Below are 24,742 nucleotides of genomic sequence, written 5' to 3'. Positions count from 1 at the left end.
TGGCTTGCGTGTATCTGACGTAGGCGGAAGTGGTGTCGCGGTACCGGATGCGGGGCGGGGCCTCTGCCCCCTCCGCCCCTTCTGCCCCGCTATCAGAGAGCTTCATAAAGCCAGCGAACCCAGTCAGCGCCTCTTGAAATGGAGACGGTGAGGAGCACGGGAGGGCGGCGAGGGGCGCTGTGGAGCCCGAGACCCCCGTTAGGGGACAGGGTGGCCTGAGCAGGGACCGACGCTGCACGAGAAGCCGGTGTCTGTCCTATGCCGTGACCCTGCCCCTCTGCTCCTTCGCTGGGCGCATCTAGGACTGGGCCGCGCGATGCCTACCTCACGTCCGTGGTACTCTCAGCCCGAGCTGGCAGTGACTCTTTGCTCTCGGTTAGGAACCCGAGCCTACCTCGGCGATCTCGGACCTCCTTTCCTCTTAGCACCTCAAACCTTCAGAGGTTTGCCAGAGAGTGCAGGGCTGTGCTGTGATCCGGCTTTCCTGGGTAAGGCAGGGGGCTTCTGAGGGTCTCCCGCTTGCAAGGTAGCACCTGGCCCCCGGTTGTCTTGAGTGTGAGCCCTGCAGTCCCTGGCAGGAGGGAGATGGGAAAGACTTTTATACTGCTTCGAGCTGTCTAGCGAAGTCACATTGCCGTAATAAGACTGAAAAGTGGGCTTTCCCTGAAGGAGGGAATCTTTCAGTGTTAGAGGCCGCTGTGTCCCTGGACAAGTTTAGGTTATGCCCTGTTCTGCGATTCTAAGCATGCGTGTTGGCACAGATCATTCTTGGCCAGCAGGCACTACCAGTTGTGGCAGGTCCTTGTCATCCTCCCAGAGATGCTGCAGGTAGCCTTTTACATGTTTGGATCCAGTGTGACGATCAGGAGCCTTTTCTAATACTCTGGAGCCATAATCCTCCCTCAGGCAGAGTAACTCTTCCGTGTCTTGGTTTTTATCATCTGTTACTGGCAGGTTCATCTTTCTTTTTTTTTTTTTTTTTTTTTTTTTTGATTTTTTTTATTTATTTGACAGAGAGAAATGACAAGCAGGCAGAGAGGCAGGCAGAGAGAGAGGAGGAAGCAGGCTCCCTGCTGAGCAGAGAGCCTGATGTGGGGCTCGATCCCAGGACCCTGGGATCATGACCTGAGCCGAAGACAGCGGCTTAACCCACTGAGCCACCCAGGCGCCCCCAGGTTCATCTTTCTTTGGGTCAGTCCTATGCCTTTAGTAGTTCCTTTACCACACCCTTTCTCTGCCTGCAGAGAAGTCCTGTCCCTCAAGTCTTAAAGGAGAAAACAGACAGAAGTGGTCAAGTGATTTGCAGTTGGGCACCCAGGCAAGGGAGTCAGCTCTTACAGACTAAGAGAAGTTTGAACAAAAATAAAATGTCTGGGACACCTGGCTGGCTCAAGTCAGGAGAGCATGTGACTCTTGATCCCAGGGTCATGAGTGCTAGCTCCATGTTAGGCATAGAGTTTACATTAAAAATAAAAATAATAATAAAGACTAACAAAAGGTCTGAGTCCATTAAATGCAAAATAATGTATCAATTTTTATTTTACTTACTTGTCAATGTAGTATGGTTTACAGAACATTTTTACATAGCTTTTCTAATTTAGTCCTCACACTTTTTGTATTGATTAGGTTCTTGGGATAGAAATTGTCTTAAAAAGAAGAAAAGAAAACCCTTGCTTTGAAAATGCTCAGCCTGCCTGGAGTGGGGGTGAGGGCAAACCAATGACAGCTGTTACTGAAGGTAGACTGTAATGAATGCTATCATCAAGATGCAAACAAAGGACTGTGGAAACATAGAGGAGGGAGAAATTATTATGGACCTAGGAGAGGGCATTGCAGGTTGAGGGAACAGTGTGAGCACAGGCATAGAAACGGGTATGTAGAGATTAATTGGGGGTGAGCCAGTGGCTTGATGTTGCTCAAGCTTTGGATTTTGCTTGCTTGGGAGAAAAGATTGGAAAAGTAGGCTGAGGTCAGGTTGAAGGTATAGCATACCACACTAAGTTTGAACTTTGTTTTGTAATAAGGGGAGCGATGGATGCTCTGTGACCCAAGCAGGGAGTGTGCTTTAGGAATGTTCTTAGCAGCTTCTGCAGATGGATGGAGTCACTTTAGAAAGTAGTGACCTCCTAGGTGCTGGAGATAAAAGTTCCTTACAGACCTGAGATGCTTAGTGAGAGAACTTGGAGGAAGCATGAAGGATGAAAAGGAGATAGATTTTGGACAGGGAGACCAGTTTAGAGAATGTTGCAGAAGTGAGAGGTAAAAGCCAAGTTGAAACTGAAAGTGGAAAGGAGAGAAATGGATTTGAGACATTTCTAACATATCAGTTTAGTTGGTAGACATTAAGGACAAGTTTAGGTCATGCCCTGCCCTGCAAGTCCAAGCAGACATATTGGCATAGCTCATTCTTGGAGGAATCAATACTACAGTTCTAGGCACTCAGAGGAGAGCAATGTGAAAAAACAGAGAAGGGAACCCCAGTAAGAATAATAGGATGAAAGGACAGATGCTGTTTTGTATTGAAGTGTTTGAGTAGTTTTTGTGATATCTGTGGCATTCCAGCAAACAATCAGAAATGTGGATTGGGGGTAACTGGGTGGCACAGTTGATTAAGCATTCGACTCTTGCTTTTAGCTCAGGTCATGATCTTGGGGTCATAAGAGTGAGCCCACATCAGGCTTTGTGCTCAGTGCCAAGTCTGCTTGAGTTTTTCTCTCCCTCTCCCCCTAGCATGTACATGTTCTCTCTCTAAAATAAATAAATATATATATATATATTTTAAAATGTGGATCAGGAGTTCAGAAGAAACTGTAAGTCCATGTGTCAGATCTAGCCTGTGTCTCCATAATATTTTGTACTTGTGTTATAGTGATACTTTCCCAGGTTTCCTATGCTATTAAAAGCAGAGAGAAGTAATTATTCTCCTGCGTGGAGAAACAGGCAGAAAGGTAAAGTCATATTCAATAATGCCTCACTCTCTTGTGTAGGTTTCTGTATCTCTAGCTGTACATCACTTTTTTCCTCTATAGCTTAATCTTAGGCCTCTCTCTTCACAGGAGTATGCATTATCATTATCAATTTGAGAGTTAAAGAGCAAAACAGTTGAGATTTATGTGCAGAACCCCATGCTAAGTGGTGTGGGTGATACAAAGAAATATAAAACAGTTCTAGCTTCCGGGAATTTAAAACCTGTTTGGGTAGATAAAGAACAAAAAAACTGTAGCACAATGCAGTATGTATTATATGATGGGTATAATAAACAGCTACACAAGTAGCTGTTTCTGTGTCTTTGTATAGATCTTTGTGAGACTGCGTTATCCCATGTGTATCTTTACCACTGAACAGCCCTCTCTCCCACTTAAAAGTGATGAGGCAGTATGTTCCGATAGCCTTGCCAAAATGCCGGGCCAAGCTGATAGTCTTATGCAGTCCAGACAGAAGAGGGAGATTATTCCCCTTCCCTCCTGCCCCCACCCTGGCCCATGAGAGGAGGGAAATTTAGAGCTGTCCTGCAAACTTGACCCTGTTTATCACCAACCTACCAAGTTCAAGCCAAGGCCTTCAATTTCATGTTAATACATAGCTATGTAGGTGAAGTACGACTTTTAAGTTAGTTTTGGTATGTTACCCAGAACAAATGGAGCCAAAACTGTTGATTCCAGCGGATTAAAATTATCATGACCCGAGATAACAAGAAAATTTCCAAATGTTCCCACTTGAGGGAGCCCAGAGATGGTTCTGAAGCTTTCTCTGTATTCAAAGTTCTCTGATGTCAGACTGTCGTGGTCAAATCAACTTGGAAAACCAGCATCCTCTGGGTTGTAGGAGCCTTTGACTCATAAGGGCAGTAAGAGGAATCAGGTTCCCAGTTTCAAAACATTTATTGTCCTCTTCCACCCCTCAGTCAGTCAAACTTTAACTCTCTCTAACAGTCAGCTGCTGGGATCCTCCCCAGATGTGGTCCTGTCTCTCTCTCTTTCTCTTTTTTTAGAAGGGTGGGTGGTGGAGGAGAGAGAGAGAATCTTAAGCAGGTTCTGTGCCCAGTATAGAGCCAGATGTGGGACTTGATTTCATGACCCTGAGATCATGACCTGAGCTGAAATCAAGAGTTGGACGGTTAACTCACGAGGCCCCTGATGTGGTCCTCTCTTAATGGTAAAGGGGTATGTCTATGATTCTAGTGTCTTAAGAGTAGATTTAGTATTTGGAGGAAAGCAGTATTGTCTCTCTGGCTTCCATGTTTTTTTAAGTAGATCTATGAGAACCTTGTGGATTCTCAGATTTTCTAGTCTAAGCTTTTAAGTCAAATGTTTCATTAGGCAGTGTGGTTAAGGGCATAGGCTTTGGAACCATACAGATATGTGTTCAAACTCGTATTGTACCCCTCCCTTACCAGCCATGTGATGTTGGGCAGGCTGTTTAATATTTCTTGAACCTCAGTTTTCTAATTAGTTTTTACCTCAGGATTGTTATGATTAAATGAGGTAATATTTTAAGTGGGCTTCATAGTGCTTTAAATGACATCGTTAGTTCATTAGCCCTTCTCATCATGCTCGGCTAAAATGGATGGAGCCCAGGATAGGCTGAATCTTTGTTCCTCTTGTCTCTCCAGGTCACTTCTTCAGATAGCTCCCCAGCTATGGAAAATGAGCATCTTCAAGGTAAGTTTACTGAAGAAAGGAAACTGCTACGAAAGCAATAGCCCAATCCTAACTTGTCCTCAGCGATGCTTTTGAATTTCTCTCAGGATGCCCCCTGGGAAAAATCAAAACTGGGCCAGATAATGTGCCAAACCATACCAGTCAGGATTAGTAATTTGGCAGGATCACCCAGGAATAAATCTTGGGCAGGATGGGAATGATTAATATTTTCAATTATCGAACCACTGAAATTTTTGAGGGAAAACCTCCATAGGCAATTCTGGGCCGGCTAACCATGTATCAGTGGTGAATGGTATTTTCTGATTAGCCCTGAAACAATGCCACTAGGATTTTATCATCCATTGAGCTCACTAAAGCCACTGAGTGTACATGAGAAATTATAGAAAGGCCTTGAAAGCCCTTAAAACTAATCTAGAAATAGAGGCACTAAACCCTAAAATCCAGGGCAGAGGAGAAGGCAGTTCTAGCACCTGCACAAATAACTGGTTAGAATGGTAGGGTCCAGCTGTAGACGATCTAGAAAGAAGCAGAACTTACAGGTGCCTCCCTTAAAGGATTTTTTTTTTTAAAGATTTTTATTTATTTATCTGACAGAGATCACAAGTAGGCAGAGAGGCAGGCAGAGAGAGAGAGGAGGAAACAGGCTCCCTGGCAAGCAGAGAGCCCGATGTGGGGCTCAATCCCAGGACCTCGGGATCATGACCTGAGCCGAAGGCAGAGGCTTTAACCCACTGAGCCACCCAGGCACCCCTCCCTTAAAGGATTTTATCCAGGAACACCTCTAGGTCTTCCCAGGACATGTTGATGGCATGAAGAGTACACACTTTCTCAGAGAATTGAAAATTGAAATATGGACTGAGATCTTAGGACGTATTATTAAGGATCTATGAGTTCTCCACAAGAATTTTTAAATGTTCTGTTTTCATTTTGTTGGTATCCTAAAAGGTTAACATAGTCATATTTGAATTATCTGGGTAATATCTTCGTAACTGAGTACTGCCGCATGATACTAGTGCCTATTTTATGTTTGAGTACATCTGCAGTAGCACTAAGGCAAGGCTCAAAAACTCCAATTGTGAACCCAGCAGTGCTGTAGGTGCATACAACTACGAAAACCTATAGATCTTGTCACATCTAAAAGGACGCAGCAACTTTCTAGGTCTTGGCAGTTATCACTCTTCAGAAATTCAGGCCTAAGATCTGATTTTGAAAGAAGCTCAGAATTTGGATTTTTATCTCAATCTCCAGATTTTTACAATTGAGAAACTGATTTAAATTATTTTTAAAGGGGCGCCTGCGTGGCTCAGTGGGTTAAAGCCTCTGCCTTTGGCTCAGGTCATGATCCCAGGATCCTGGGATAGAGCCCCGCATTGGGCTCTCTGCTCAGCAGGGAGCCTGCTTCTCTCTCTCTCTCTCTCTCTCTCTGCCTGCCTCTCTGCCTACTTGTGATCTCTGTCTGTCAAAATAAAATAAAATAAAATCTTTTTTTAAAAATTTAAATAAATAAATAAATAAATAATTTTTAAAATACTGAGAAAGCTAAATCAAATGTGTTTATAAGTCTATGGCCTATATTGATGGTATTTAACTGTCAGTGTAGCATGTCTTAAACTGGCATCAAAAGGCACGTTCTTGGGAACTCCTTAAACCAGCCCCTTGGGCAAGGCAGGGGAGTTCCCGGATGTCCCCCAGATGGGGGACACTGGATGTGGGACACTGGAGACCCACATACGCCAGCAGCACGGGGCCATAAGAGATTTCCTTGAAAAACAATAGTAGGCTTCAGTCAAAGATAGTGGACTGAATACATGCATCTACTTTCGTTCCTTCACAAAACCTACTAAAACCACCACAAAAGAATTTTTTTCCAAAGGAAGAAACCCACCAGAATAGAGAGAATAAGAGAGGAGACATTAGTAATTGGAAGCGGGAAAACAGATGCACGAGTGGTAAATCATTTAGCAGACCTGAGAAAACTGAATTACAAACTAGCAGCAGGGAAAGCCAAGAGAAGAATTGAAGATCTAAGAAGCAGTTAGATTCAGAGACTCCCTACTCCCTAGCTGAGTGCAGCTAGGAAACTCCTCCCAACTCTGGCAAAGACTGGACGTCTGGGGTGCCTGGGTGGCTCAGTGGGTTAAGCCTCTGCCTTCGGCTTGGGTCATGATCTCAGGGTCCTTGGGATCGAGCCCCGCATCGGCTCTCTGCTCCGCAGGGAGCCTGCTTCCTCTCTCTCTCTCTCTGCCTGCTTCTCTGCCTACTTGTAATCTGTCATATAAATAAATAAAATCTGTTAAAAAAAAAAAAAAAGGACTGGACGTCTGGAGAGGAGGTCCGCCCAGCTGATGGCTACAGTACTATACTAAACACAGGAGCATGAATGAACTACACTGGATGCTGAGATCCCAGTCCTTTCCCCAATCTAATTTCCCGAATGCTGACAGAAGTCTTCACCCTCTAAGCACAAAATTGAGTAAATAATCTTCTGCAGAATCCTCTTGAAGGGAAAGCCCTAAAAATAAAAGTACTGAATGTTCTCCATCTACACAGCTCATAGTCAATAAGACTTATGTGTACATTTGAGCTACCAGTCAACTTTAAAGCCTGCGCTTTGGGGCGCCTGGGTGGCTCAGTTGGTTAAGCATCTGTCTCCAGCTCAGGTTGTGATCTCAGGGTCCTGGGATCCAGCCATTGGACTCCCTGTTCAGCGGGGAGCCTGTTTCTCCCTCTCCCCCTCCTTGTTTGTGCCCTCTGCTCTCTCTTGTCCTCTGTCTCCAAAATAAATAAAGTCTTAAAAAGAGAAAGAGAGAGAGAGACTGCACTCTTAGAATAAGGTTTGAATGCTCCTTTAAACCAAGGATAACCAGAGATGTAAAAAATGCCTCTAAAATAAAAAGAAAAGTGATTCAAACTGCCCCCTTGAAGAACAAACAGAGGGAAAAAAACAACAGAAATCAATGCACAGAGAAGAAAACTTTAAAAAATTAATGTTAATATATACTCAGATAACCTATTTCCATCATGCAACAAATAGAGGATGTCTTGTTCTTTTTTTTTTTTTTTAAGAATTTTCAGAAAACAAAGAGGAGCTCTTAGACATTAAAAATACAATAGGAAAAATTTTAAACTAAGTAGGACGTTTGGAAAATTAAGTGGAGGAAGACTCCCAAAAAGTAGAACTAAAAATCAAAGAAGTGTGGTGCCTGGATGGCTCAGTTGGTTAAGCGTCTGACTGTTGATTTCAGTTCAGGTCATGATCTCAGGGTCATGAGATCGAGCCCCATGTTGGGCTCTGTGCTGGGTGTGGAGACAGCTTAAGATTCTCTCTCTCACTCTCCCTCTGTCCCTTCTGCCCCCTCAAAAAACAAAGTGGGGTGCCTGATTGACTCAGTTGACTATTGATCTTAGGGGCTGTGATTTCAAGCCCATGTTGGGTGTAGAGATTACTAAAAAAGAAAATCTTTCTTTTTTTTTTTTTTTTTTTTTTTAAGATTTTATTTTTATTTATTTGTCAGAGAGAGAGCGAGCGAGAGCGAGCACAGGCAGACAGAGTGGAAGGCAGAGTCAGAGGGAGAAGCAGGCTCCCTGCGGAGCAAGGAGCCCGATGTGGGACTCGATCCCAGGACGCTGGGATCATGACCTGAGCCGAAGGCAGCTGCTTAACCAACTGAGCCACCCAGGCGTCCCTAATAAAATCTTTTTTTTTTAAATTTTATTTATTTATTTGACAGAGAGAAATCACATGTAGGCAGAGAGGCAGGCAGAGAGAGAGAGAGAGAGGAGGAAGCAGGCTCCCTGCTGAGCAGAGAGCCTGATGCGGGACTCGATCCCAGGACCCTGAGATCATGACCTGAGCCAAAGGCAGCGGCTTAACCACTGAGCCACCCAGGCGCCCCAAAAAGAAAATCTTTCTAAAAAGCCCCCAAAATCAAAGAAGTAAAGGAAAGAAAAAGAAGTGTAAACTAGAAGAGATATTTTTAACAACAATAACAACAAAAACAACTCACCAAACAAAACAAAACAACCTTAAAGGGTCAGTCTAGGAAGTCTGATTTCTAAATAATAGGAGTTACAGAAAGAGGAAAAGGACAACACAAAGAGAAGGAAATGATCAAGGAAATAATTCAAGAACATTTCCTGGAACTGAAGGACATTAGTTTTCATACTGAAAAGATTCATTGAGTATTCAGCATAGTGGATGAAATTGACCTGCCCAAAGCACAATCATCATGAGATTTCAAAACAGTGGAAACAAAGAAGATCCTGAGCTTCCAGAAAGGAAACAAACAAACAAAAACATGTTACATAAAAGGAATTGGAATTGCCTCAGACTCTCCAACACACCAGAAACTAGAAGGCAATGGGGGCAGTGCCTTCAACATTCTTTAGGAAAATAAATCCAAACCTAGAATTTATATCCAGCCAAATTATACATCAAAGGTAAGGGTAAAATAAAGATATCTGCAGGCTGTGAGGTCTCAAAAATTTACCTCCCATGCACCCTTTCTCAGGAAGCTACAGGAAGATGTATATCACCAAAACAAGGAAGTAATAAAAAAAAGAAAGAAAGTTGAAAACACAAGAGTACAGGACATAGAAGTGCCAGTACAAAAACGACATGAAAGGGGGCCCCTGGATAGTGATTAACGAAGATCTCTGGAAGACAGCTGTGCACACCAGCAAACCAGCCCAGATTTGAGCAGGTCAAAAGATTCACGAGAAACTTCTTTGGGTGGTTTAAATTGAGAGACTATCTAGAGTTTCAGAATTTCTTTCTTTTTTTTTTTTTTTTTTAAAGATTTTATTTATTTATTTGACGGAGAGAGATTACAAGTAGGCAAAGAGGCAGGCAGAGAGAGAGAGGAGGAAGCAGGCTCCCTGCTGAGCAGAGAGCCCGATGCGGGACTCGATCCCAGGACCTTGAGACCATGACCTGAGCTGAAGGCAGCGGCTTAACCCACTGAGCCACCCAGGCGCCCCAAGTTTCTGAATTTCTTGAAGAGATTTAAACAACTGATGAAGAGTTTGGATTTGAATTAGTTATGAATACTTGAATTAGTTATAAAAACAAAAAGACAAGACAGTTATTAACTCTAGGGAAAACAACGTTGTGAAAGAAAGAAAAAAAAAAGTCAGGAGTTTACCACTGGGCTTCACTCCGAAAAAGGAATTCCGTCAAAGTTATTTTAATACTAATATAGCCAACATAATTTCTGGAAGAATGGGGAGATAGGAAGTACATGTTTGTGTTGGGGTCCTAGTAGGAAGGAGAACTAAAAATTCTCATATTGCTTGAATGATAATAGATAATGCCCCAAAATGGAGGAATTAAAAAAAAGAAAAGGTTGTTATTTATAGACCTAGATATAAGTACCAAAATAATCAATTCGGGTAGGGGTAAGACAGGGCAGTAGGTGACATGGACTGCAGTTTTTCTTAAAAAAAATCTCTAGGCTTGGCTTTTTAAACAGTATACTTGTGTTAATGGGTAAAATCTTAAACATTAAAAACACCTGGCATACTGATAAGAGGAAGTGGTGATGCAACATGGGGGCTTAAGTGGGTAGGAGAAGAATCAATGAAACAAGATAGAATTGGGAGGGAGACAAACCATAAGTGACTCTTAATCTCACAAAACAAACTGAGGGTTGCTGGGGGAAGGGGGATTGGGAGAAGGGGGGTGGGGTTATGGACATTGGGGAGGGTATGTGCTTTGGTGAGTGCTGTGAAGTGTGTAAACCTGGCGATTCCCAGACCTGTACCCCTGGGGATAAAAATATATGTTTATAAAAAATAAAAAATTAAAAAAAAAAAACACCTGGCATAGCATTTAAGATCATGAACTTTGGTATATGTGCTGCCGAAGCGAGCACTACGATCGTGAACTTTGGAATCAGGTCTGTGTGTAAGTCTGTGTTGCCACTTACTAATGGTGCAACCTTGAGCAGTTTATCTGCTTCCCACCTGTTTTCTCATCTGAAAAATGAGGACAGTATTTGCTTTACAGGTTTGTCATAAGGAATAAATGATGTGATATTTTTAAAGTACACATAGCATAGTACATAGCACCTTCAAGTTTATTATTTTCTGGGTTGCTTCTCCAGTTTAGAGCAAGCAATTAAAATCAGAGGAATAGACAGGTGAACACAGCCAGGCTCTCCCATTTGTCTAGAGTAAATGGGATGATTTTTGATTCACGGGGTCATCCCAAGATGGACTCTCAGGGCGCTTGCAGCCAGGTTAATTAAGCACTGGGCTTCAACTGAGTGTTGATCTGAAACAGCCCAACTTGGACCATGACTTTCTCATCTGCAGATCTTAGAAGAACTTTAAGAAGCTTACTTGCATTTTAAGAAGCTTAATTACGTCTTAATTGAGAAAAGACAACAAGTGAAAATGCACTTAAATACATGAAAGGGGAAATTTGAGTTAAAGATGAGAAAAAACCTTTAGGCTAGAAGAGGTTAATGAAAGCTATTAATAGATTTTCTGTTTTAGTAGCTGTCTTTTGCCTGAGGAGCCAATAGATAGAGTCCTACCTGGATATGGGGGTTGGATGAAATAGTTTCTAAGGAGTATATCTAGTTTTTGTGGGAACAGTAAGAACAAAACAGAAAAGGGGCCTTATTAAAAAAATCAGGCTATAAATATTTGAACAGCTACACTTTTATTTTCTGCCTCTGTTGATTGTGAGTTGTTGCATGGAAGGAAGCTTCTAACTATCCCACCCTATGCAGAGACCCCAGAATCCAACAATAGTGTGTATACTTCCTTCATGAAGTCTCATCGCTGCTATGACCTGATTCCCACAAGCTCCAAATTGGTTGTATTTGACACTTCCCTGCAGGTGGGTGAAATCCTCTTCTCCCATCCCCCTTCCTAGGAGCCTCTGGTTCAAAAACTCTCATCCTATGTCATCCTAAGGGTAATTTCCTTGTCCTTATATGGGTTTAGTTTCATGTTTTTCCCAACATACCCAACCCCCATTCTTTTAAAGTCTTGCGCCCTGTGAATTTTCCTTTGTGATCATGACTCTTTTGGCTACAGGTGAAGAAAGCTTTCTTTGCTTTGGTGACTAATGGTGTACGAGCTGCACCTTTGTGGGATAGTAAGAAGCAAAGTTTTGTAGGTAGGCAGAATTTCCTGGAACATAGTATTATTGGCACCTTGTGCTGGGCAGGGAGAGAAGCTTTGAGCAGTGCTGAGGAATCTTGTCTTGGCTTCTAGGCATGCTGACCATCACTGATTTCATCAATATCCTGCATCGCTACTATAAATCAGCCTTGGTAAGACTGGTACCGAAGCCCAATGACCAAACCTTTTTTGCCTACCCGAAGTCCCTCATTCCTAGTTCCTTTCTTCCAAGCAAACAACAAGGGGTCCTTGAAGTAGAGAGATCAAGTCTCAAGTTCTGTGCTTCTGCTTCCAGGTACAGATCTATGAGCTAGAAGAACACAAGATAGAAACTTGGAGAGGTATGTAGGGAACTGGGGGTGGTAAAAGGGAAAAGGCTGGAGAGTTTTCCATACTGGTATTTTGTGGACCTCCCTTTTCCCTTCAGAGGTGTACCTACAGGACTCCTTCAAACCACTCGTCTGCATTTCTCCTAATGCCAGGTGAGTTCCAGCTATCCATTTGTCCATAAGGGGAGGAGCCTTGCCACCAGTGAAGCTAAAGCCCTAGATACCTAAAGATCCAGGGGCAGAAGAGAAACAAGACTCTCCTCCCAAACACACACACATTCACATACTCTTAAGGTCTAGTTTGAACACTGCTCTCCTATCCCAATCACCAGTTTTCCCTGTTTATAAACATACTCTTAGAAGCTATTTACTCATCTCAAGCTCAGCACTGTGGGACTTACCATTATGCCCAATTTCCCACAGCTTGTTTGATGCTGTCTCTTCATTAATTCGAAACAAGATCCACAGGCTGCCAGTTATTGACCCGGAATCAGGCAACACCTTATACATCCTCACCCACAAGCGCATCCTCAAGTTCCTCAAATTGTTTGTAAGTGTCCTCAGCTTGGTTTTTACTTCCTTTTTTTTTCCCCCAAAGAGAGACAGCAGGGGTGGAGGAGTCGGGGGGCAGATGGAGAGAGAGAGAGAGAGAGAATCTTAAGCAGGCTCCACACCCAATGCAGAGCCTGACACCGGGCACTAGGATCATGACCTGAGCTGAAATCAGGAGTCATACACTTAAGCGACTGAGCCACTGCATGCGCCTGGTTTTTACTTCTTATATACTGGGTTGGAGGGGTAACAAAGTGTGGTGGGCGGGGGGGGGGGTTCTTGAAGATGACCCTGATGGTTCTCTCCTCAGATCACTGAGTTCCCCAAGCCAGAGTTCATGTCTAAGTCTCTGGAAGAGCTACAGATTGGCACCTATGCCAACATTGCTATGGTCCGCACCACCACCCCTGTTTACGTGGCTCTGGGGATCTTTGTACAACATCGAGTCTCAGCACTGCCAGTAGTAGATGAGAAAGGTAAGAGATTGTGCAAGAGAGGGAAGGCTCCAGGGAAATCAGGGTGGTTCTGGGAAATCTCCTGTCCTTCAGCTCAGCCTGAAGGGTGATGCTATAGGCAGGGGGAGCCTGGGATGCCAGATCCTCTTTGCTGAACTGCCTCTGTCCCCCTAGGGCGTGTGGTGGACATCTACTCCAAGTTTGATGTTATCGTGAGTGATTGCGGAAGGGCTGGGAGGTAGGGAAAGGGGTGGGGTGTTGAATGTGGAGAGGGAGAAGAATTGAGTCTCTTCTGGGACCTAAGGGTTTTAGAAGCTTCTGAGTTTTCAAATCCAGTTTGAAAAGGAATAGGTTGGGTGTGGTTTGTGGCTAACAACTGCCCTGAATCCCTCTGGTATGGTCGGGTGGGCTCAGGGTTTGGGGGCTTGACTTCCTTGCTTCCCTGCAAGCACCTTCCTCTCTCTCCCCAGAATCTGGCAGCAGAAAAGACCTACAACAACCTAGATGTGTCTGTGACCAAAGCCTTGCAGCATCGCTCCCATTACTTTGAGGGAGTCCTCAAGTGCTACCTGCATGAGACTCTGGAGACCATCATCAACAGATTGGTGGAAGCAGAGGTAGGGAGGCCAGTGACTCAGAAGGAGCTGGGGGTGCAGCTTGAGAGTGGGGTTTGGCAAGGTGGGTAAGGGTTGCAGGGTTCATCCTAACTGAGGCTATCACTAAACCCCTTTTCTCCCTTGTTGCTCCATGCAGGTTCACCGACTTGTCGTGGTTGATGAGAATGACGTGGTCAAAGGGATTGTATCTCTGTCTGACATCCTGCAGGCCCTGGTGCTCACAGGAGGAGAGAAGCCCTGAGCTGGGGAAGGGGTCAGGCAGCACCAGGGGATATGCCCCACTCACTGCCTGCCCCACGTTCTAGCAACCATGGATGAAACCTTGAGAATTGTGACTCTGTTCCCTGCTTGGGAGCTAGGGAGGGTGCGGGGGGTTGGGGGAGAGGAAGGAGAATGGATTTTTAGCTATCTGTATCCTAACACAGCCTAGCCCATCCTAGCCCTTGACCTCTTAGATGGAGCCCCCTTTCTGGGTGAATGATGGGCTGTGTGCCCCTCAGGCCAATTCTGATCTCTAAGAGATCCCCAGACCTCACCTCTCTCTCTGTCCCTGACTCCACCCTAAGATAATAGCACAACAAAACTCTTCCTAAAGATATTTTTATTCATCCTGCTTCATGCTGTATGGAGGAGGCTGAGTCCATTTAGTGACATTTCTTCCCATAATGGGAGGTGGGAGGATTGTAGGGAGGAGGGTCATTGGGTTCCTGTGCTATGTGCAAATGAAGGGAGATGGGGGTTATGTGGAGGAGGAGGGCAGAGCGATTAGCTGAGGCTATCACTTTTCATGGCAAGCCTAATTAAAATGACAGGAACCTCTTCATGGTATTGCAGTGTCTGATTCTTGCACTTCAGAGACACTACTGTTCCAACTGTTCGACATGTTTTTTTTAAGATGTTTTAAAATTTATTTGACAGAGGGAAAGCAAAGCAAGGGGAATGGTGCGCAGAGGGAGAGAGAGAAGCAGGCTCCCTGCCAAGCAGGGAGTCCAGTGTGGGGCTCGATCCCGGGACCCAGGATCATGACTAAGCCAAAGGCAGACACTTAACCAACTGAGCCACCCAGGTGCCCCATCGACCGTTCTACTTCATATGGCTTCTTCAACCCATTACTAGCAACAGGAATAATGGCACATACATATATACACACACATATATATGTAAAACTGTGTCAGGCACCATTCTTAGTGCTTTACATCTATTAATTCATTTAAGCCTCAGAAAATAGTAGATATGATTCCAGTTTTACAGATTGAAAAAAAAAAAGAAAACTGAGGCAGAAAGGCTAAGTAACCAGCCAATGCCACACAGCTAGGAAAATGTAGAGCTAGGATTTGTACCCAAACAGTCCGGCCCCAGAGCTCCTGCTCTTTACCACTACACTAGACTTACTGCCTTTCCAACTTTCCATTCATAACTGTTTCCCACCCTATTCCCCCGCAATTCTCCGTATTACCTTACTTTCCCCTCTGCCTGAACCATAGCTGAGACCCCAGGAAAATCTCCTAACAGTGTTAGATCTGAGTAGAGAGACTGAGGGTCTCCTTTAGGCAGAGAGATGTGCTACTGTCATCAACTTTTCTTAGGGAAGGTTGGACTCTGTTTGAATTTTGCTGAGCTGGAACTGTCTTTGAACCTACAAAATGCCTTACCATTCTTCCAAGGTGAGAATGAAGTGGGGGGTGGAGAGCAGACTCCACCAATGCTGAAACCATGTGAACCAAACAGTCAAAACCAAATACCATAAAGACTGCTAGTTTCCGAGGCCTGAGCCAGATTTGGGGTACCGTCTCACCACTGACTTGCAGTTTTGAAACCATTTCCTGTCCAAGACCAGAAGTAATCTTGGAGGACTTCTAGCCCCTACCTACCTAAGAACTCTGATGAATCCTGGCATACCATACCGGTTCCTCCAAAGTAGGCTTCCTCATGGCTCATGGGGAAAAGTGTCAAGGCAGCTTGTCAGGGCTGCCTTCCTGGCTTTGGAGAAAGCCCCTGCTTCTGCATTCCCCTCTTCATAGCTCACAGCACATTCCCAGACTTGGGGGAGGGAGGCTTCCAAGTTATTAGAATTCGGGTATACTTATGCATGTGGGGGTGACTGCACGGTGGAGAGGACAGATGTCTTCTTATGTCACATTCCATCACTGAGGGTTTGTCTAGGGAGGAGGCAAGGGCTTTAAAAAGCCCTAGGACTCTGGTGGGACCTGGGTAGAAGGAAGCATCTTCAAGCAAAGCCCCACCAGAGTGCAGCTGGTAGGTGTGAAAAGTGGGGGAGGGAGTATGGTCAAATGGAGGGCATAGGGGCTGTTTGGGTTATCTCTAAGGGTTCATATTAGGGAGGAGGGAGCCTGGGTTTGGTTGCTCTGGTTCTCGTGAAGTCAGTCTCTGCCACAACAATCGTCCAGGCCCCATCCTCTTAGAAGGAAGGGTCTGTACCCAAAGGGCTGCATGATCTTTTTGCCTCTCCCATTCTCCCCTAAAGCCCAGTCAGTCTCAAAATCTGAGAATGGAGCAGAAAGAAAGACAAGGAACAAAATTACAAAGCCTCATAGCCTATTCTTAACTATTCCTCTCAAAAGAGGCAAATTATCCCTTCTTCCTCAGGAACCATTGCCATACACACTTTTCTCCCACCTCCCGTCTCCCCTCCCCTCCACTGGAGCTGCTGCCATGGTTGCCAGGATGGTTGCTAAGTCTCTGCATGGAAGGGTTGGCGTGGGCTGTGCTGCCACTAACATTACCATGGTGAATCAGGGGACACCTGGTGTAGGCTTGGGGGGAGGGAGCATGTGGATGTAAGCAACACCCCCTGCCCCTGGGCAGAATGAGTGTAAAAGGTGAGCATCTTGAGCAAAACTTCAGGTGGGGGCTAAGTGAGCTAGGCATTGTGGTAGTGGTGATGATGGACAGCTCTATGCTGGGAAGCGGGGGCCACTCGTTATCATTTCAGTTGCTAGGGTACTGGTTTTGCCAAGGGAGCACACCATTCCTCCTCCATCCCTTCTGAAAGAGTGCAAATGCATAAGCACCTTAGTCTGTCCTCCATAAGGCTGAGCAGAGCTGTGTGGGCACAGAACAGTATGACCTCCAGATCCTGGCTTCTGGATTGGGGGAGAGAGCCTGTTGTGGGGAGAGGGCTCCATACATGCCCAAGGACAAACATCTAGAATAGGAACGTGGGACAGTTGATGGCCAAGACAGACTCCTGTGTCCTACCAGCAGCCCTGGGCTGCAACACTCAGAAGGCAAGGAGTTAAAGGTGTGGGGGGTCACCCTTTCTGAGCTTGGGGAGGCAGCTCTCCCCCAGAGTCACATAAAAGCTGCGTGAAAACCACCGCCTCCTCCCTCCACCGCATGGAAGCTGGTTACTCATCTCTCTGCACCCGAACAGCCACTGCCGCTAAAAATAGACCCCCTGCACCCCAACCCCATGGAAACCAGCAGAGGGTGGCAGGCAGAGACCTTGAGTTCCATTCCTGTCACCTCCCTGTTAGGGAAACTGAAGTCCGAGGCAGGAAGTCAGTGGCAGAACCCTGGTGGTGGGGCACCCCACAAGCAGAAGAGTGAAGGGTTAAAAACGGCCGGGAGGTTGAAGAAATGGGGGTGGGGGAAGGGCAGCATCAGCTTGGCAAAAATAAGAAGTCCCCTGCCCACTCGCGCAGGTCCCATCAGGCTTGGGGGACATGAACAGTGGGAAGGGGCGCCCAATCCCGGGCCCCAGGGGGCGGCCGTGCACATGGGGGAGGCAGCAGCGCTGTGCCGTCCGCGCCGCACCGTGTCACATGCGCGCGCACACACACACAGACAGGCACACACGTGTGCCCGGGTATATATAGTCCCCAGTCTCTGGGCCCGTCGCTCTGCAGTGGGCGCCGGCTCCTCGGGCTGGGAGGGGGCTCTCGGGGCGGGTGGGAGGGTGGGGGGCCGGGGTGGGGTGGGGCAGGATGCTGGATGGCCAGCTCTTCTCCGAGGGGCCCGACAGCCCCCGGGAGCCCCAGGATGAGGAGTCTGGCAGCTGCCTCTGGGTGCAGAAATCCAAGCTGCTGGTGATCGAAGTGAAGACTATTTCCTGTCATTATAGTCGCCGCGCCCCTCCTCGACAGCCTATGGACTTCCAAGCCAGCCACTGGGCCCGAGGGCCCCAGAGCCGCACGTGAGTGAAGGAGAGGAGACGGGTGTTGGGAAGAGAGTGGTGGGGCGGGGAGTGGGGTCCGGACCTCCCCGCAGGCACCAGCTAGTGCTACTGGTCCCCTTTCTCTTTCCCACGCCTCCCCCTACCCCATTCCGAGGCCTGGGGCCTGACTCTTCCCGCATTGTTTTGGGGGGCAGGAGTGGGTGTGAGAAAGGGCAGGAGGTGAGATGGGGCAGACGCTGTTAAAGTGTGCATGGAGGGATGGTGAGGAGTCCGCCTTCGACTTCAGCCCTAACATATACGCACGTGCACACGGGCACACACTCACACACACCCCTCCACTCGGCTGCCCCAAATGGTCTCCAGGGCTCCCAGCTCCCCGGGCCTCGGCTCCCTTCCCCCACAAACTGCTCACCTGGGTTCCTGCTCATTGTCCCAGGTGTGGGCCGCGCCCGGGATCCCCTGAGCCGCCGCCCCGCCGTCCCTGGGCCTCCAGGGTGCTGCAGGAGGCGACCAACTGGCGGGCGGGGCCCCCGGCCGAGGCCCGAGCCCGGGAGCAAGAAAAAAGGAAAGCGGCATCGCAGGAGCGGGAGGCCAAGGAGACCGAGCGAAAAAGGCGCAAGGCTGGTGGGGCCCGAAGGAGCCCCCCCGGTCGGCCCCGCCCGGAACCTCGGAACGCCCCTCGGGTGGCCCAGCCTGTAGGGCCCCCGGCTCCTTCACGACCCGAGCGCCTGGGGCCGGCGGGGCGACCGCCCCGTCCATCCGCGCAGCCGCAGAGCGACCCAGGGGCGGCGTGGGCGGGGCCCTGGGGAGGTAGGAGGCCAGGGCCCCCCAGCTACGAGGCTCACCTGCTGCTGAGAGGCGCAGCCGGGACAGCCCTGCGACGACGCTGGGACCGCCCGCCACCCTACGTGGCTCCACCTTCTTACGAAGGCCCCCACAGGACCTTGGGGTCAAAGCGAGGCCCTGAGCCCTCCCAGGCGCCAGCCTCTGCAGCCTCTGCTCCGATTCCGGCCGGGACAGAGGGAGGGTGCACAAAGAAGAGGCTGGATCCTCGGATCTACCGGGACGTCCTCGGGGCTTGGGGTCTCCGACAGGGGCGGGGTCTCTTGGGGGGATCCCCAGGCTGTGGAACAGCCGGGCCGAGGCTGGAGTCCTTGGGCAAGGGGGCCGCGGAGAAAAGCTTGGGGCTGGCCACTAGTGGTAGCGACGGCCATTCCCAAGCCAAAGCTGCTGTTAACCCAAGCACCGAGACGGCTCCTGCGGGCTTGGCCGCTGCGACTCCCAGCCCTCCGCGTCCCGCTCCCAGGTCCAGGCCCCATCTCAAGGGCTCCGGGGAAGGGAAAGAAAATAGGGAACAGAGCTGGCTCCCCAAATGCTGGATTCCCTCCCTTAAAAAGCAGCCGCCCCGACATAGCCAGACCCTCCCCAGACCCTGGGCTCCAGGAGGCACGGGATGGAGAGAGTCCCTGGGTCATAGAGAGGGGGCTCGACCTGGAACCTTGGAGGGTTGGAAGGGGACACGCCGCGCGCACACCCTACCCCGCAGTTCCCGTGGCCCTGCTCGTGGAGAAGGCGTCTTTGTCATTGACGCCACGTGCGTGGTGATACGGTCACAGTATGTCCCAACCCCTCGAACCCAGCATGTACAGCTTTTGCCTGATGGGGTTCCGCGCGTCGTGGGGGATGCCCCTAATCAATCGAAGCCCAACAAGGAGGAGGGCGAGGGAGCCGCGGCCTTTCCCTCCCCTTGCCAGAAACGGCTCTTGAGCAGTCGCCTTTCACACCACCTCGGTGGCGGGCACGGGTTCGAAGCTGAGGGCGGGAAGCCCGCGGACTCCTCCTTGGAGGAGCGCGCCTCCCGCATCTTGGGGCTCCCTGTTGGCGAAGTAAACCTTCAGGACGCTCCTCCGCAGTCGGGTAGCCCAGAGCGCTCAGCCTCAGGCCCAGCGGCCTCAGGAGGCACGGTCGGTGCCGAGGGCTCGGAGGAAGGGGCGGCGGTCCCGCGGCGCGCTGGCCGGGGCTGGCCGCGGACCCCAGGGCCCTACGCCGGGGCCCTGCGGGAAGCCGTATCCCGCATCCGCCGGCACACCGCCCCAGACTCGGACTCGGACGAAGCTGCGGAGCTCAGCGTCCATAGCGGCTCTTCTGATGGAAGCGACACAGAAGCCTCGGGCGCCTCCTGGCGAAATGAGCAACCCCGGCCCGGGGAAGGCGGGAAGACAGCAGAGCTGAGCGACAGCATCCGAGAGATTCTAGATGTCATCAGCCGAACCGAGGAGGCCTTCTTCGGAACGAGGGACACTAAGGGGACCCCACAGGGAAATAGGGAGCGGCAGTGACAGGCCCTTCCTTGTATTTGTGTTCCCCACTTTTCCATCCTTGGGCCCACTGGTCCTCTTTCCTCACAGACTTCCTTCTACCCTTTCCCCAGAATCGTTCCCATACTTGAAATAGAAGCAGCCCAAATGAAAGGAAAGGGAACATATGCCAATTCACGATTTATTCCTTTCCTTTCCTTTCCTTTCCTTTCCTTTCCTTTCCTTTCCTTTCCTTTCTTTCCTTTCCTCCCCTCCCCTCCCCTCCCCTCCCCTTCCCTCCACCTCCCTTCCCTTCCCACTTCTTCCCTCCCCACCCCTCCCCTCCCCTGTCCTTCCCTTCCCTTCCTTTTCTTCTTTCTTTCTTTCTTTCTTTCTTTCTTTCTTTCTTTCTTTCCTTCTTTTTCAGGACAGGTGAGGATGAACAATAGACTTTAATACCTGATCCATTCAGGGCACTGGGGTAAGGTCTTCAGCAGGGGCTCATGCACTGGGTTCAGAGCAGAGCAGAGCGGCTTGGCCAGGATCAGGTAGGGGAGCAGGGATGTTATAGTCATAGGGCAACTTTAGGGCAGGATCTTGGGGTTTGGAGGGAGAAAGTGATGGAGAGGCTTCCCACTGAGGTAACCAGGTGACGGAGAGGCCCTTGGCAGAAGAGGAAGGGATCCAGATACAACCAGCAAAACAGGAAGAGGACTCACTTTGGAGTCACCTGTCTTGGAATAAGTTCATCCCTGATGCTTTGGGTCCTGGGGGCTGGGTTCTATTTCACCCTCTCCTCCACAGGCCAAGAAAGAGAATTAGGAATAAATTAACAGAGTCTAAGTGTCCCTCAGATGGCTTCATTGTCACCTGCACTCATGCTCAATATTCAAGAGACTGTCCAGGATTTGCAAAAGATCTGAGCAAGTTTAAGGGCTTCTATCCCAGTCTCTTAAGTGTAGGTGAGGGCTCCTCAAGGCAGAGCAGGATGGTGGCCTTGTCACTGTCCCTGGCCTGTGGTGGTCCAAGCTGGGGAGGGAAGGCAGCCAGTGAATCAGCTTGGGACCTCTTTAGGCCTTCCCCCATTTCCTCCTCCCCAGTGTTCCTTAGTGATGCTCTAAATCGTTACCACGATTTCCCACCCCGGTGGTATCACTCGTCTGAAAGAACCCTGAAACTTTCTTGCATCTCTGCCTATTCCAGAAACCTTGGCCAGTCGTGGAAGGGGGAGGTTGGTCCAAAAAGCCTGTAGGTGTGGGGTGTAATACTCGCTGTAGCCACTACGGGGCGCGCGCAGGTCGCGGATTTCCCCGGTAGCTAATTCTCGAGTCCCCCCTACCCGGGCACTGTTAGTTAACCAGTTGATACCCAGTTTCTGCGCGCAGGTCCCCCACCTTGCCACCTCCAGCCGTGCTAGGTCGGGAGCAGGCCTCTGGCCTCTAGGCCTCTGGAGCGCGCGGAGCCCCTCTTTGTACTCACCCACGCCAACCGGCTTGGGACCCAGACACTGAAGTCTTTCTTCTCTCCAATCTTGGACAGTTCTGTCTCTATTTACTAGCCATGTGAATTTGGCCAAATCACTTCACCTCCCTGAGCCTCAGTTTCCTCATCTGTCAAATGGGGGTTTATAAACACCTACCTCGCAGGGTTGTTGTGAGGATTTTATGCGATAATGTATGTAAAGCGCCTTGCACAGTGCCTGGCACACAGTAGGCGCTCAATAAATCTAAACTTCCCTTTGTCCAACCTTGGCATCTCTTTCCTTTCACCGGCCCAGTCGCTCCCCTGTGTCTCCCCACAGGACTCCACTGTTTCTTCCCGCCTGGTGGGGGGCTAGTGTGGGGGGGGAACTCCTTTCTTTGATGGAAACTCCCAGCGCAACCCTATCACCCCCAGTCGGACTTTCCTTCCTTGCCCCCCACCCCACCCCCACTGGCTCTTCCCAGTGCCCCGGCGCACTCCCCCCACCCCCCATTCCGGGCAAGGGCTGAGTCAGCCTGGGTAAATTTAGCTGCCAACTCGCGGGGGTGGGGGCTTCGCCCAGACTCAGTCCCAGAGTCCTGGCCGGCCGCCTCTGCCCCCATCCCTACCAAGTCACTCCAACTCCCGCTCAGCGTTCAGAGCCCAGCCCCATTCTCAAGCCATTTATGATTTTGGTCTTCAGTTATCTCGATGTCACTCCCGACCGGTACAGGTCAGGATGGGGTAGGAGAGAATAGAAGTTTGGGAGGTCCCTGGGCTGGACCCTGTGCTGGGGCAGGCTGACCTTGGTTCAGTGTGTATGTGTGTATGTAGGGATGTCTCTCTGAGCTTCTGAACCTGAGGGGACAGCAGTGATCAAAATTACCCTGGAGAGTTCATCTCAGAACCTGCCAGGGACCCACAATGTGGAGTTTCAATCAAGTTAGTTCTTGCTGGAGGAAGTAAAGGAAGTGAGGTTCACCTTGGGAAGAGATCAAAGTTTGCTGAAGTCTGTCTACCTTTCACCTGCAAGTCTAACTACTACCAATTCTAAGTACTAAGCATTTACTGAGGACCTGAGAGGAAGCAGGCCCTGGGTTGGGCTCCAGGAAAGAGAGGAATGAAGATGAAAACACACCAATAATGGCAGTAGTGAGCAGGAAGTGATAAGTATTATCAGGAGTCAAACAAGGGAGATTGTGTGGATTTTATGAGATCAGGAAGGGCTCCCTGAAGGAGGTGGCATCTGAGATAGAATTTGGGGAAAGGAGCTCCAAGTAGAGGGAAGAGCATAAACAGAGGTATGGTTGTGGGGAAGCAGGGTATGTGTAGGAAATTACCAGTCTGATTAGACTGGAGTTGAGGGTACCTTCAGATAATGACAGGTGTGAAAACTGAGGGCAGGCTGAGGCGAGCCTGGCTCCCTCAGGAGTGTGTGCCCTGGACTTCTGGGCTTGAGAAGAGAATGGACTTGAGCCCAGGAGGAAGACGGAGGAAGGCTAGGGCAGTGGTGAGGGCATCTGCCTGGATTTTGCTATAGCCCAGGGGCTCCAGGCTGGTAGAAGAGGTGAGCCCTTAGGGTAGTGGAGGGGCTGGCGCTGTGGAGGGAGACTCCGCCATACAGCCAAAACCTCTGTGAGGTTGAACAAGCAAGAGGTCAGTTTCGAAGAGTTCACCCACACTGCTATCATTGTCGGTGAAATAGGGCAGCGTTGTGTTTAGAGTATGGACTCTAGGGCTTGGCAGCCTGCGTTTAGATCTTGCCTCTGTCTCACACTAGCTGTGTGACCTTGGGCAAGTTACTCAGTCTCTCTGTGTCTTGGTGTCCTCAGTTACAGGATGGGGTTATGAATAGTGCTTTTATTCATAGGCTTCTTGGGAGGATTAAATCATTCAATATGAAGAGCACTTGAAAAGAAAAATGTCTGGTGCTTAATAAGGGATATACAAGGGTTAAGCTCTGGTTATTATTTCTCTAGAGCTATTTCTTTAGTACTGGGGATATAAGAACAGAAGGGGAGAGGGAGAGAAGTAGAGGTTGGGAAGAGCAGGAGCAGGCAGCAGAGACCAGGTCAAGAGGAGAAAAGGGCCCTGGGGTGGAGACGCGGTCCCTTGAATGATAGGATGGTGTACAGGGAGCATTTGGGGAGTTAGGGTGACAGGAAACATACCCTGCTTCCCCAGAACATCTTACATCTTTGCCTAAGGGTAGAGTCAGCACTGGCTCCTAAAGATCTGGGGAGAAAGGGACAGAGAGAAGAGGAGGAGTGACTGTAGGTCTGGGGGCCTGCCCTTGGTGAGCCATATCTCAGACTGGCCCTACATGGCACTGTGGGTGGGAGGCTGGAGGCACCCTGCTGTGAAAATGACTTCTAAATCTGGCTTTGTCTGCCAGCTGGCCAGCCTCTCAGAAACGGAGGCCACAACCACCCCCAACCTTGGGACAGCCTCACAGGTCAGGTGTAGTGACAGCCGACGCAGGAGGGCGCGGTCCACTTGGGGCAGCAGCTCTCAGGTTAGCACAGGCCACTACCCTGCCAACAGCCAGGTTCTTTCCATGGAAGCCCTTTTCTGTCCTGAATGGGGCCAGGTTAATACGGCTTTAGAGGGCCTAAGGACTCCCTCTCCTTTCAGTCTCCTGAGAGGCCTGGGACTTCCCTCAATCAGCCGCAAATGGGTAACAAAGAACCAGGCCATAATTCCAGGACTTTAGGGGATCCAGGGTCAGGAGTGAGCATAGGGCATGTGAGGAGAGAGGACCAGGAGAGATGGCTGGACATGAGTACAGAGGGAGTGGGTAGAGAGTGTCTGTGGAGAAAGGGGAGCACTCCCTCAGTTACTCATCTGGTCAGTCCTTCATTAAGCTTGTATGCCAGGCCCTAGGGACACACCAGGGACTCAGACAGGGCTCCTATTTTCAGGGAGCTTCCAGTCTAGAGTGTGTATGAGACAGGGCAAGGGATATGGGAGAGGAAACCCACAAAATCACTATAGTGTGGGCTGTACAACATAATATATGTTAATGAAGGCATTCCTGAGGATCTAGGCAAGCCTGTGAGAAGGATCAGTTCCCTGACAATGGGTGGCTTCGGGGAGTG

At 49.0% G+C, this 24,742-nt stretch overlaps 2 protein-coding genes across 4 annotated transcripts; both read left to right on the top strand.

Moving 5' to 3' along the window:
- Positions 1-30: 30 nt before the first annotated feature.
- PRKAG1 (protein kinase AMP-activated non-catalytic subunit gamma 1) lies at positions 31-14,576 on the top strand. Of its 3 annotated transcripts, none has more exons than XM_059403017.1 (12): positions 31-147; positions 4,613-4,661; positions 11,399-11,508; positions 11,709-11,790; positions 11,889-11,947; positions 12,091-12,136; positions 12,223-12,277; positions 12,548-12,674; positions 12,987-13,152; positions 13,306-13,343; positions 13,602-13,748; positions 13,885-14,576. In XM_059403017.1, the coding sequence occupies exons 1-12, from the start codon at positions 139-141 to the stop codon at positions 13,987-13,989; spliced, it is 993 nt and encodes a 330-aa protein (XP_059259000.1). In that variant the 5' UTR covers positions 31-138; the 3' UTR covers positions 13,990-14,576. The 3 variants fall into 3 exon arrangements, with proteins under 3 accessions (XP_059259000.1, XP_059259001.1, XP_059259002.1); XM_059403018.1 differs by lacking the exon at positions 31-147 and adding an exon at positions 154-488; XM_059403019.1 differs by lacking the exon at positions 31-147 and adding an exon at positions 1,689-1,738.
- Positions 14,577-17,695: 3,119 nt separating this feature from the next.
- On the top strand, positions 17,696-21,922 carry DDN (dendrin). Its single transcript, XM_059403016.1, has 2 exons — positions 17,696-17,904; positions 18,323-21,922. Exons 1-2 carry the CDS (start codon positions 17,696-17,698, stop codon positions 20,223-20,225), a joined length of 2,112 nt encoding a protein of 703 aa, XP_059258999.1. The 3' UTR covers positions 20,226-21,922.
- Positions 21,923-24,742: the final 2,820 nt, after the last annotated feature.

Source organism: Mustela nigripes, chromosome 6 (genome assembly GCF_022355385.1).
Source record: "Mustela nigripes isolate SB6536 chromosome 6, MUSNIG.SB6536, whole genome shotgun sequence".
In the NCBI taxonomy this organism is placed as follows: Eukaryota; Metazoa; Chordata; class Mammalia; order Carnivora; family Mustelidae; genus Mustela; species Mustela nigripes.
This window is presented reverse-complemented; position numbering and strand designations above follow the sequence as displayed.